The following is a 12,881-nucleotide window of genomic DNA, read 5'->3' on the forward strand; positions in this document are numbered from 1 at the left end:
ATTGCCAGCTTGCCGAGGAACTCCAGCCCTTCTTTGGATCTACGCATGAGTCTTCTGACATAGTCTGAGACATCGCCTCCACTTAAGCAAGGGTGTTTCAGGGTGTCCATGACCGCCATCTTGCATTCGGGAGTGCACAAATCGGACAGGAGATTACAGTTGACGGTCACGGATTTGAAGAGCGCCTTAGACTCAGCATCGACTTGAAATACAAATTCCCAGACGTTGCAGTTCTCCTCAATGAGGCTCTCACGCCCACAAATATTGATGCTCTTCCACGACACACACATGCCATTCTTCAGAGCATGTTCTGGGTAGTACCAAAGGAACCCAAAGCACATTTCATCTGATGTTCCATCGCCGTAGAATACCCATTTCTTCTTATACGTCGATTCGAATTTGCAGGTGGTCACTAAGCTGTCTCCAGGAAGAAGCTCAACTGGATCGTCATAGCTGTAGCGATAAAAAGTAAGAGGTAAGAAAATACATGTGTATGTAGCAATTCAGAATTTCAGTAAATATGCTGGTCGTTACAACCCAATTGTGTTACGGCTGACGATGACTATTTATTGTTTTACCCAAGCAGTTGTTCAATTATATGACAGTGGTCTGTAAATAATCGAGTCCTTACCAGAAAATCAAGTCATCGATATTATGAGTAACGATCACGTGATACAATGATGTCAGCAGTCACCGAATCCAACAATCAAAACCGTTTAATTATCTCCCAAGACATTGGCTCATGTGAAACAGTTCAATTCCTGATTCTCAAAGCTAATAAGGTCTCACTTGAAGTAGAGAGGCTGGTCATAGCTGTACTCTGGTTCATTGGTCAGATAGCGGACCCTTTGTCCATTTCGCCTCAGCTCTACGGACGCTGATCTACCTTTAAAGATAAAACATTTACCATTTACTAATGATGCCAGTCTGGAAGCAGCAACAATAACAATGTTAGAATTGTCAAAAGGAGAAGTCTACTTCTTATTTTACGGTACATTTTATATGCGTTCTATGTAAATAAGTCCGTTGTCGTAGTTGTTCTTTATACTTATTTACTTATGTCCTTCCTTCCTTTCTTCCTTCCTTCCTTCCTTACTTATTTCATTCATTCAATCAATCAATCAATCATTCATTCATTCATTCATTCATTCATTTAAAGTTAGTTATTAGCCTAATAGAGCGTTCAGTTCATTAACTCACAAGTGATAGGAACATCTGATGTTTCTGTGCATGTTGATTGTCTTGCTAGACAGTGTACTTAGCTGCGGATAATCTGGCCTCACCAGTTCTGTTCCTCACTCTGACAGCGTGAGTTCGAATCCCGGGTGAGACTCAAAGCAAAAATTACTAGATTTTGTGCTTTACGGAGAAAGTGTAATCCCAAATATAACATATGTCACGTCCTAAATGAGAATGTGTGGATTCATGACTCTATATGGTATTATTTTCACTTTAAAGGGACTGTTTATTTGCATGTTGTCGTGCCCTTATCTATTGCATTTTTGTGAGTTTATGATTGAAAGATTAAATTGATACACAATCTTTACATACCTTTAATGTTTCAGTTGTGTTTTACCAGAAAATCGCATCCGATATTACATATCTGCCTTAAGGCGTGAACCCCTTTAATAATTCAGGGCCCGTGCATTGAAGCTTTGTACAGGTATCTTACAGGACAGTGCGTAACGTACTTGTCGCTTGAGGTGCGGGTTGTAATTTCATTCTGAAAGATTTTCCTGATTTAAGTTGTCCGATTAGGCTTAATGCAGCGAAGTCATAATCTAGCACATTAATCCAGAGGGGCTAAGTGTGTTGGTTTGTTGTTTTACGCTGAACGCAGCAATATTCCAGCTATATGGCGGCGCTCTGTAAATAATCGAGTCTTGACCAGTCAATCCAGTTGACATCAGCATGAGCATCGATCTCCGCAATTCGGATACGATAACATGTTTCAACCGCTGTATGCGGTGTTAAACAACCAACCAACCAAGCATTCAGATTTACATTACTTACCTAAATAATGCATATGATTCAAGGCTGTTGGGACATAAATGGGCTCTGTCATAAGTTTTTCGTGTGCATTCAGATGTACATTCTCCTCTGAACGTGACCTCTGATTGTCCAGGGGGGATTGCTAGGTTCATCTGTCCGAGTGACATGAGTGAGCCATTATTCTTTCGTAAGTTGGGGGTGTAAAAGAACGTCATTCCTGAACTGTCCTTCCAGCCTGACACTTCGTTCGGGTTGTTCCAGTGAAACTGAAAAAGAATGGAAATGAAAATAATACACGGTGGAGTGAGTGAGTGAGTGAGTGAGTGAGTGAGTGAGTGAGTGAGTGAGTGAGTGAGTGAGTGAGTGAGTGAGTGAGAGTGAGTGAGTGAGTGAGTGAGTGAGTGAGTGAGTGAGTGAGTGAGTGAGTGAGTGAGTGAGTGAGTGAGTTTTTATTCCACTTTTAGCACTGTGGGGGCCACCTGAAAGGAGCTTCACACATTGTACCCATGTGGGGAATCGAACCCGGGTCTTCGGCGTGACGAGACAACGCTTTAACCACTAAGATACCCCGCCACCCGGAAACTGAAGAAGGGTGGGCATGACAATAACACCAAGGTGTGTGTGTGTGTGTGTGGGTCTGGAGTGTTGTTGCTAAAATTGGAAAGAAAAATATGATGTGATGGGTTTATATCGGTACTCGCGTTGGAATACTTGTTGGCAATTGTGATGTAATAGACTGGTATTCGTGCATCTTGGCAAGGTTGGAAAGAACTCGTTATGTTATGGACTGGTATCCGTGTATCCTGGCAAGGTTGGAAAGAACTTGTTATGTAATGGACTGGTATCCGTGTATCTTGGCAAGGTTGGAAAGAAATTGTGATGTGATGGGATGGTACCCCTTTCTAGCAGATATATTATTACGACAGCGTAGCTAGCTCGACATTAGATAAGTATTTCTTTATTATTACAATCTTCATAAAAATACAATGAAACACCTTTTACTTGGACCTCCGTTTAAGGAAAATTAGTATGTTCTATATGCCACTGCGAGTGTGAAAGGTGGATCCACGACGAGTTTGATTCATTCAAAATTACACACAAAGGTCGTACTGGAGCCTGTATGAACTGCTTATTTATCTGGTACAGAATGCACTGTGTGCAGCCTTAAACAAGTAACACAGAATATTTATAAATTAATGAACATATATATATATATATATATATATATATATATATATATATATATATATATTATTAATATGAATATATATGAAAGAAATTTGGTCACTAGTACCTCCAGGGCAAACCGTTTGTATCTTGATTTTCCGAAAACTAGTCCAAAGTTGTCATTGAGGCATTCTCCAGGAGACCCAACTGTCCAGCCCCCTAGACCCGCTGTGCATCCCTTCCCAGCATCCATGCCACATTTGTATGGTTCTGTTGGTAGTTCCTCTGCAAAGAAAATAGATATATACAGCTCACCATTTTTAAGGGATTCTAAGAAGGTCATATTTCTGTACCTTTGCTGTTTCACTCAAAGCCACACTCACCATCAGGAACCAATGGTTGATATAATGAGCAACGATGAAACAATATAACGACGTTACCGACGCTGACCATCCGATCTATTATGTCGCCGGTTACGGCCATTATGATTAATAACCTGAATCCCCAGACATTGCAAATCATAAAGAAAATGTTCCTATGATATAATCATCACTGCATAGCATACACTGGATTTGGTTTCAGTTGAAAGACTGGTTCGACGCACCTGATGTGTCAGAGCAGCCGTAGACTACGACATGATGCATGACGTTTTCGTTGTCGATGAGAGGCTTGCTTCCAATGTAGTGGTAGTCCTGGTCAGAGGGGACGTCGAAGATCATGCAGATGTAGGTGGTGTCCTCGGCGGGCACGTCGGTTTCGGGGAAACGGATTGTGAAGTTCCTCACATCTGTGAAGGTGAGATGACGACTTAAGAACGACACTATGTGCATTATTTGGGTAGGTATTAGGGTGAGTGAGGTTCATCATATCTTTGAAGGCTGAATGAATGAATGAATGAATGAATGAATGAATGAATGAATGACTAAGCATACTTACCTGGCGGGTCCAGATATACAACATAACCTTTCGTTTCACACTTAAATCATGACACGTGTAAACGATGAAAGCATTGCACATACATTCAGGAATGCAACTAAAACGATTTACCTGGTGCGTTGAGAGCATCGCACTCCAGTTCTGACCCTTTACACGAAACCCACGCATTCTTCGCTTGACAGGCAGGGGAGTCAAAAGGGTCACAAACACCTGGAATATATAGAAGGTCGTTCTCCATAAACCGAATTGGTATTATATGAACGTGTGTACATGCACATATGATGAGTTCTATTTTGGGGTGGTATAGATTCCGTACATCGACGCTCAATCAAACTTTCATCAAATGGCTTGAAGTGAGTTATTCAGTCCTCAGCTGATAGTAATGTAGATTTGATTATCATACTAGTAACTAGAAGCGAATTTAAAAGTCACTCATTTTTCAAAGTCAATGTTTAAATTTGTCAAACACTTGCGAAAAAATGTTCAATAGTTGTATTTATCATTGTGCGAACATGAGATTTGCAGCGACGATTAGCGGATCCTGGTGCATCTAAGGGAGGAGATATATATTCTTAAAGGGCACAGGATAGTTCCTTCCGTGATCAGGACTATGGAATCCTAGAAGGGACATTGTTGCGTTGTCGCCCTGACAAAAACAAACAAAAAGTGGCAAAATTTGCGACAATGCAACCACGCGACATTTTAGCCATTTGTTTCTGTTTGAAGAATATTTTCAATTCAACCATAGGTCGACCATGCGACATAATGACAGGTTACAAATATGTCGCATTGTCAATTCGTCACCCTAACTAAGTTGTGTAAAATATGCATTAAAATCTGCATCGACAATGCGACAACGGGATAATGTCCCTTCTAGGATTCCATACAGGACTGTTTTATTTACGCCTCAGTAACATCCCGCCATATCACGGTCACCAATTTGAACCACTGATTGGGTACCACTGATTGGGTACCTCTGATTGGGTACCACTGATTGGGTACCTCTGATTGGGTACCACTGATTGATCCACTTAGCCTTGACACATTTCCTCATTTCCAAAACAAGCAACTGCATATCAATACGGATGAAATCAATGTGATTTCTATTGTATACCTGGGTGAGTAATGTCGGTTGTCCGTGAAGGGAGATTACCACTGTCTGCAGTCCACACGCAGTTCGGGTCACCCAGCTCTTGACCGTTGGTCATACCGTCACCATCAGAATCTAAACGGCACAAATCTTGTGTCCACTTAAACAGAATAAAACCCATTGTGAACAGAAAGAAACTTCAAGGTACATTTTGCGACTGATGGTCATGAGACGATAGAAGTTTTCTCAAACACAGAGCCCTGGTCTTAAAATGTGTTACCACATAAGGATATGAATAGTTCGCTCAAACGTAAACATATGACACATGACACTGTCTTAAACTGTGTTGAGAAATAAGGATATGAATATTTTGCTGAACAGTTTTGAACATAGGGCGCATCAGTTTTAATATGTGTTGAGGGCATAAACATTTTGCTCAGACGGTTTTAGGGACGGTGGGGTAGTCAAGTGGTTAAGTCTTTCGCTCGTCACGTCGAAGACCCGGGTTCGAGTCTCCACATGGGTACAATGTGTGAAGCTCATGAAGTCCCCCGCCGTGATATTGCTGTAATATTGCTAAAAGCGCCATGAAACTAAACTCACTCACTCGAATCCCATCACGGATATGGAGATATTATGACAACTGTCTCACAAAATAGATAAATATAAAATATATATACCACGTGGCCTTGAGAAGCGAAGTCTTTGCCAAAGTCGTTTCGGTTTCCTCCACCAAGAGCGTTGATGTGACCCACGCCATGCCAGTAGAAGTTGGCCCGACAGGGATGTGGGACCCGTTCGCCATTTGGAAGGCGCTTCCGGTATTCTCCATAACCCGACACAGCACACGCCCCCAGTAGCAGCAGGAAAATTATCAGTGCCCTGCGGAAACACGAGTGTGGCATTTTATCGGTAGGCAAATTAAGTATATAGCTTGTGAACAATAAGCCTCTGGTATAGAACCAGTATGTTATTATATTATATTGAAGTAAAAAAGATAAAGGATTGAGGATCGCATCTATCTTTGAGAACGACTTAACGGTTTCAATGATAGTTGTGTTGTACATCACGCAAACCCTGGCGCCCAAACGCTTCATATTCAATAAGATGGGTTCATGAAAATCGGGCACTTCGAGGTTTTCCATCCTTTGTCTGGTATAAAGGGTGCCTTAAAGATACAGATTAAAGTCAGCATTGAAAATTTGCTTTAAATGGCAAAACAGTACATGGATTTTCTAAAAAAATGGCAGGCAATTTGTATGGTGAGTTGCAGGACGCAAGTCAATGAGAGTCTTATCTCGACTATGGAACCTCTAATGTCAGACTGGTGATGTTGCGCTGACCTATGAAGACCACACCTTGACCGAATGATTATACGGTGTGCCTTACAGGATCGCTTTCAACCAGCATCCGAGATAAAGGCTGAGCTCAGGACAGCCACACAAGTACAGGTTTGTGACCGAACAGTACGAAACAGGCTCAAAGCAGCAGGTGTGAAAAGTAACGACCCGTTGTCGGCAGTAGAATGGCGCAGCAACATCAGCAATGGAGACAGGTATGGGTCCGGCGGCATGGTGTAAGACAGCTACGTCATTGGCGTTACATCATGTTCAGTGATAGTCCAGATTCAATCTGGACTATGTAGATGGCAGGGTACTGGTTTGGCGACGCCGAAATGAAAGGTATCAGCATAGCACCACCAAACAGCATGACAGATACGGTGGTTGGTCAGGCATTGTATGGGGCGGGATCACCTACGATAACAGAACCGAGCTCATTGCTATTGTGGAACTCATTCGTATTGTGGACGTTTGACAGGAGTGCGATACCGTGATGAAGTCCTCCGTCCTGTGGTAGAACCGTTTGCAAGGAGAACAGGGCGGCGGTTTAAGCTCCAGCAGAACAATGCTCGTCCCCACACGGATTATGTATCAGCTGATTGTCTAAGGAACAGTAACACAGTGTTGCCTTGGCCGGCTCAAAGTCTGGAAATAAACCCTATTGGACATTTATGGGATGTGTGTTCGTGTTCGTGGGCTTTCGCCACGAAATTTAGATGAAATTTTCAGTGTTTCCAGCACGAGTGACGTGGTATCCCAGTATGCCCATACGTTGCCAGACAGTTGCGGGAGCACGTGGTGGGGAACATACTCGATACTGACTCCCTTCATTTAAACTGAAAACAATGACTCAAGTCTGTTATGTTTGATGTGATCCCTTATCTTTCTTACATGTGTGTGCCTGAGGCCCCCCTCCCTCTCTCTCTCTGTGCGTGCGTGCGTGTGTGAGTGTGAGTGTGTGAGTGTGTGAGTGTGTGTGTGTGAGTGTGTGAGTGTGTGTGCGTGCGTGCGTGCGTGCGTGTGTGTGTGTGTGTGTGCGCGCGTGGTGTCACTCTCCGTGAACTAAAAGGACAACAGATAAATATCTTATTACTGCGTTGCCTGGTCGAACACGACTTGCAACACATGTAAAAAAAACAACGTTGCGAAATATGTACAGAGCATGGCGAAATACATACGCCTTGAAGCGTCGCCACGGCGCACCCCTTTCATTTGTCTGTGACGCTTGCACTTGAAGGGTAACAGAAGGCTTTCCAAACTCAGTACAGCTCAACTAAGACGCACTCTAACGTCTCTTTGTAAATCGAGCGATTGGAAACATTAAACCAGGTCAGGGTTGTACTGGTAATGTCAGTTCAAACAAAGTGCCATACCATTGGCTTTAGTATGCTTGTTCATAACTATATACGGAGTCACAGACAGACCTTGATGAACTCAAATAATGTTTGCTAAAGGTTCATGGTGTCTTTGCTCACTTCGTTACTACTATAGGATAGTCAAACACTGGACATACAGGGTAGAACAAGCAGTTCATGTGTGGGTCGTATTAGAATTAAGCATTCCTTCAGTTAAATTTGTTTTTTGTTGTTTTTTTTAGTTTGGGGTTTGCTGTTAACGACTATTAGTTTGCGTCTTGTAAATGATCAAGTAAACTGGTGGGTGATATAATGAACAAATCAATTCTGACCTCGTAAATCGTTAAGTCGCCTGTTATGGCCAGCACAGATTGCTTAATGATTAAAATGCGATTTGTTTCGGTTGGTTGATGATTTTCACCGCAAAGTCTATATGTAAGCAGCAAAGATGGTTCGGGTGATCCTGGAACTGTCATGCTTGTTAAGGACTGCATTAGCTCAGGGTCCTTATCCTGCTTACAGGCAATCCAGACTGCCTACGGGACTTCTCCCAGGCAATGCCGTTCAGTCCAATCAGACTCCGAAACACAGGGGCTTTCTGCACTGCCAAGAGTGTCAGAGTGTCTGTGTTCCTAGCAACAACACCGTGAACTCTAACAATGTCACTCAACAGATTTGGAGGCAACAAACCTAAGCCACCAAGAGCAATAGGGAGAACGTGCAAAGGTAAGATTTCGAAAGCGAGCTCCGGATACTTTGCCATGTTTGTCCAGAATCTTATCGGTCACAGGCGTCAAAATGGAGAGAACAAAATCAGTATTATATATAATTTCATTACTTTTATAACACAAACCTCCTTAACTGACGTAAGATGACGTTTAGGATGCATCGAGCCAAACGGGGCGGTGGGGTAGCCTAATGGTTAAAGCGTTGGCTCGTGACGCCGAAGACCCGGGTTCGAATCCCCACATGGGTACAATGTGTGAAGCCCATTTCTGGTGTCCCCCGCCGTGATGTTGCTGTAATATTGCTAAAAGCTGCGTAAAACTAAACTGAGTCAGTCAGTCAGTCGAGCCAACAGGATATGCCAATGTCATTGGAGAATAGATGCAGTCGTGAGTAAGAAGCATAATTTTGTATTCAATGCGCTGTTTCACTGGTAACGAGCGGGGGGATTGCAAGGTTGCAGAGATGTGGTTTGAGCATCTGGAAGGCGTAATGAGTCATGCAGCCTCTCTGAAGTTGAGATAGTAGGGTTGTTGGGATATTGTAGCGGAGATCGTTACAGTGGTCCAGCCATGATGGGGCCAGAGTTTTCAACAAAAGCTTGACAACTGAGCTTTCACTGATGCTGTGAATCTGGAAGAAAATGATGCTCTTGGGAGTTGATGTACGTGTTGTTCCATCGACATGTTACTCTTCCGCATAACACCTAGATTTCTGGCACAGGGTGATGACACATTTCTGGTACAGGCAGGTGAAGGCACATTTCTGGTACAGGCAGGTGATGGCACATTTCTGGCACAGGCAGGTGATGGCACATTTCTGGCACAGGCAGGTGATGGCACATTTCTGGTACAGGCAGGTGATGGCACATTTCTGGTACAGGCAGGTGATGGCTCACTCCTGCACAGGCAGATCATGCAATGTCACAGTCATCGATTCTGTCAGAGAGTGATGATGAGACCTTTTGTAGCTGATATTCTATCCTAGAGTCTGAGATTTTGTTTTGAGGTTATTAAGGGTCATCCATACCCTCATATCAGCTATGCAGGCTTCAAGCTTGGACTCCACTGTGTCTCAGGCGGTTAAATGGATATCTATGACCTGTCTACATAACATACGGCGAGCTTGACAGAACAGCTCTGCATATACAAGGGTACACACGTATGGTAACATACTGGACTGGAATGTTATCAGGAAAAACACCTATCCTTTCATGCTTGTATAAATTGCTTTTTGAAGATCATTACAAAACTTGACTAAGTGGAATTCTTCATTTAGAAAAAGTGGTCTTCTGTACCAGTGGATGTGAGGACCAAGGCTCACAATATCCACAACTGGCAGATGTAGTTGTTAAAAAGGAGTGGACTCAATACTGAACCTTGAGGCACTCCGACAGCAAAAGATGTTGGATTTGAGTTTGCCGACTCCGAGGTAATGTACGTATCTCGTTGATAATATGCAGTTTTGAAAATATGTTTATATATATTCATTTATATGGTTTATATTATTTGGCACGTAGTTATGTTGAGTACAAATACTGTAGTGAATGAGGTGATTATCTTTAATAATGTAATTAAGACAGACATGCATACAGACAGACATATGTCCAACATAACTGCATAGCTCGCCACACACCGTTTGATATAACGGTAAAATTAAAGAGGAAAAAGCTTCACTCACCCGCTCATGGCTGTGCCAGTGTAAGAAATGACACACATTCAATTCACAGCACTGTGAAATAGGTCTGGCAAAGATCACGTGATATAAACACACATTTCACAACTCGGAAAACGCTCCCTCGTGAAGGTGAATCTAATACATGTACGTATATGCTCGACACAGACAATAAGTATTTCAAGCCTAGACTGTCCCTATTGTTCCGTGTTTGTCAACCCGGATCTGACTAATAAGACATTGCGAAAGTGCGTTTAGCCTTTATTCTCCCTTCATTTTTTCAGCTTTTAGGTAACCATATGCTTTGGGAAAAGGTATATAGGCTATCACGCGAGTGTGTTTTAGGATGGTTAATATTCTGCATTAGGAATAAACATGTGTATTCATGATGCAGGATATTACCCATCCTAAAACACACGAGTGTGATAACCTTTTTATCATACAATATCATTCTTACTTTATAATTTTTAAAAATGCGATTTCATGTGCCACAAATCATGAAACTAAACTTCGTGGAATGTGTCCACATATCTATGACGTCACAAATATTTGCGTAGTAATACTTGACGTCACAAGCTCGGTGACGCAATTTTCTACTGATCACTCATTTGACTGCGTTACGTCATCTTGTTCCTGTCAGTTGTTTTGTTAAAGTACGTATTGTTGTCAACAAATCTTAGCTTACGATTGAAAAATAACAACAAACTCGCGTGGAACTTCAGAAACCTTGAGTTTTTTTTAACAACAAATACACTTTAATCTTCTCGTGACATTGTGCATCTGGGTTCCTAGTGCCGTTCGATGTTGGTATCTTCGTAAACCTATGAATTTCTATCTTCGCTTTGTAATCTACTCCATCTATCATAACCAGACATGAATTTTCTGGGATCAAAGCACTGAAAGTACCGTTACCACGGCCGTCAATCCGGACACGACCGCCGCCGCCATGTTTGTTTACACTGTGAAAGTAGTCCCTAAAATTTGCATATGACCCCAACGGATACCGAAAATATCCGTTAGCTTTATCCTGCCGAGAACACTATCCATTGTATGATAAATGTAAATATCAGTCACTTGCTTAGATTTTTCAGCTAAGAAAACCTTAGATTTTTCAGCCGTTCATACAACCACCATTCATACTGAAAATTGGATACTCTAAACAACAGATTTGACCATTTGTCATAATGCCGCGGTGCTTTATTTCTGAGCTATGAATAATAATGATAATTGAAAAAAGGGCGACAATGCGACCTTTTTCAAGTTGAAACTATGTAGCGTGTGAAACAGGCCTCAAAACAAATGACACTGTTATACTAATAATAGCGAATTGTCGCCTTTTCCATAAATGGTGCGCGCCTATAGATTTTAACTGTTCTTGGCATGCTCCTTTGTGGGTCCTGGGATATGACGACATGTGTCAACCAAGTCAGCTAGCCTGACCACCCGATCCCGTTAGTCTCCGAGAGGGAGCGCTTCATTGAGACATACATTTTAGGCGTGTAGAAAAAGACATATGATCAGGACATAAATAATTTATCTTTCCATTATATACGCCGACTGCTGTATTTGTTTACCACGCTTAAACTGATAAAGTATTTTATTAATCCGCCTGACATTAAAGGGAGACCAATCCACTTAAAGTATGTACTCGCAATTGGTTCAAGTCGCCCTAAAATATCACCACCACCACCATGAACTCGCAAGAGAGATGACCTTGAGAGGAATAAATCATTTAATTGTAGGGGCGCTTGGGGGTGGGGGTGGGGGTGGAGAGGAGGAGTGACTGTCTTTCCCCCCCCATTTAAAACACCCTACTCGACACAAACACAAGCAAAACATGAGTAACATTATGTTCAGGTGATGTGGATGAATCCCCTCGGTGACGCAGATCTTAGGCGTTTACCACTTTGATGTCTCCCACGGTCAGAGGGGCTGACAACATGGAAACATAATGAGGCCTGTCGGGCTTAAGGACGCTGCTCTAACAGCCATACTTGGACAAAATTGCCAGTGTTTCATAATTTTGTGCTGAATATATTTTGAAGAGCGAATGTCCATTTTATGATATAAAATATCATTTCCTCATAGTCAACACACCATAACGTCACAAAGAGTATACCATAGTGAATATACCATAACGTCACAGTGAATATACCATAACGTCACAGTGAATATACCATAGTGAATATACCATAACGTCACACTGAGTATACCATAGTGAATATTCCATAACGTCACAGTAAGTATACCATAGTAAATATGTCATACGTCACAGTGAGTATACCATAGTGAATATATCATAATGTCACAGTGAATATACCATAGTGAATATACCATAACGTCACAGTGAATATACCATAGTGAATATACTATAACGTCACATTGCGTATGCCATAGTGAATATACCACAGCGTAACAGTGAGTATACCATAGTGAATATACCATAACGTCACAGTGAATATACCATAGTGAATATACCATAACGTCACAGTGAGTATACCATAGTGACTATACCATAACGTCACAGTGAACATACCATAGTGAATATACCATAGTTTATATACTATAACGTCACAGTGAATATACCGTAGTGAATATACC

The 12,881-nt window shown here is 41.9% G+C and overlaps 2 protein-coding genes across 2 annotated transcripts in view; both read right to left on the reverse strand.

Moving 5' to 3' along the window:
- Window positions 1-12,881, reverse strand: part of LOC124275932 (DBH-like monooxygenase protein 1 homolog) — a 51,528-nt gene that overhangs the window by 335 nt on the left and 38,312 nt on the right. The window lies entirely within an intron of this gene.
- LOC124275898 (dopamine beta-hydroxylase-like) lies at window positions 78-10,309 on the reverse strand. Its single transcript, XM_046711581.1, has 9 exons — window positions 10,287-10,309; window positions 5,866-6,067; window positions 5,210-5,345; window positions 4,207-4,305; window positions 3,764-3,946; window positions 3,287-3,444; window positions 2,014-2,258; window positions 790-886; window positions 78-453 (listed from the first exon to the last, which is right to left on the reverse strand). Exons 1-8 carry the CDS (start codon window positions 10,292-10,294, stop codon window positions 883-885), a joined length of 1,035 nt encoding a protein of 344 aa, XP_046567537.1. The 5' UTR covers window positions 10,295-10,309; the 3' UTR covers window positions 78-453; window positions 790-882.

Source organism: Haliotis rubra, unplaced genomic scaffold (genome assembly GCF_003918875.1).
Source record: "Haliotis rubra isolate DU_JTF1 unplaced genomic scaffold, ASM391887v1 Scf204, whole genome shotgun sequence".
In the NCBI taxonomy this organism is placed as follows: Eukaryota; Metazoa; Mollusca; class Gastropoda; order Lepetellida; family Haliotidae; genus Haliotis; species Haliotis rubra.

Excerpts from the sequence above, each read along its gene's own strand:
- LOC124275898 (XM_046711581.1), bottom strand. Across the intron at positions 5,346-5,865 it reads TCGCTTCTCAAGGCCACGTG|TGGACACAAGATTTGTGCCG; the intron begins GTATATATATTT and ends ATTCTGTTTAAG. Across the intron at positions 4,306-5,209 it reads AACCGACATTACTCACCCAG|GTGTTTGTGACCCTTTTGAC; the intron begins GTATACAATAGA and ends TATATATTCCAG.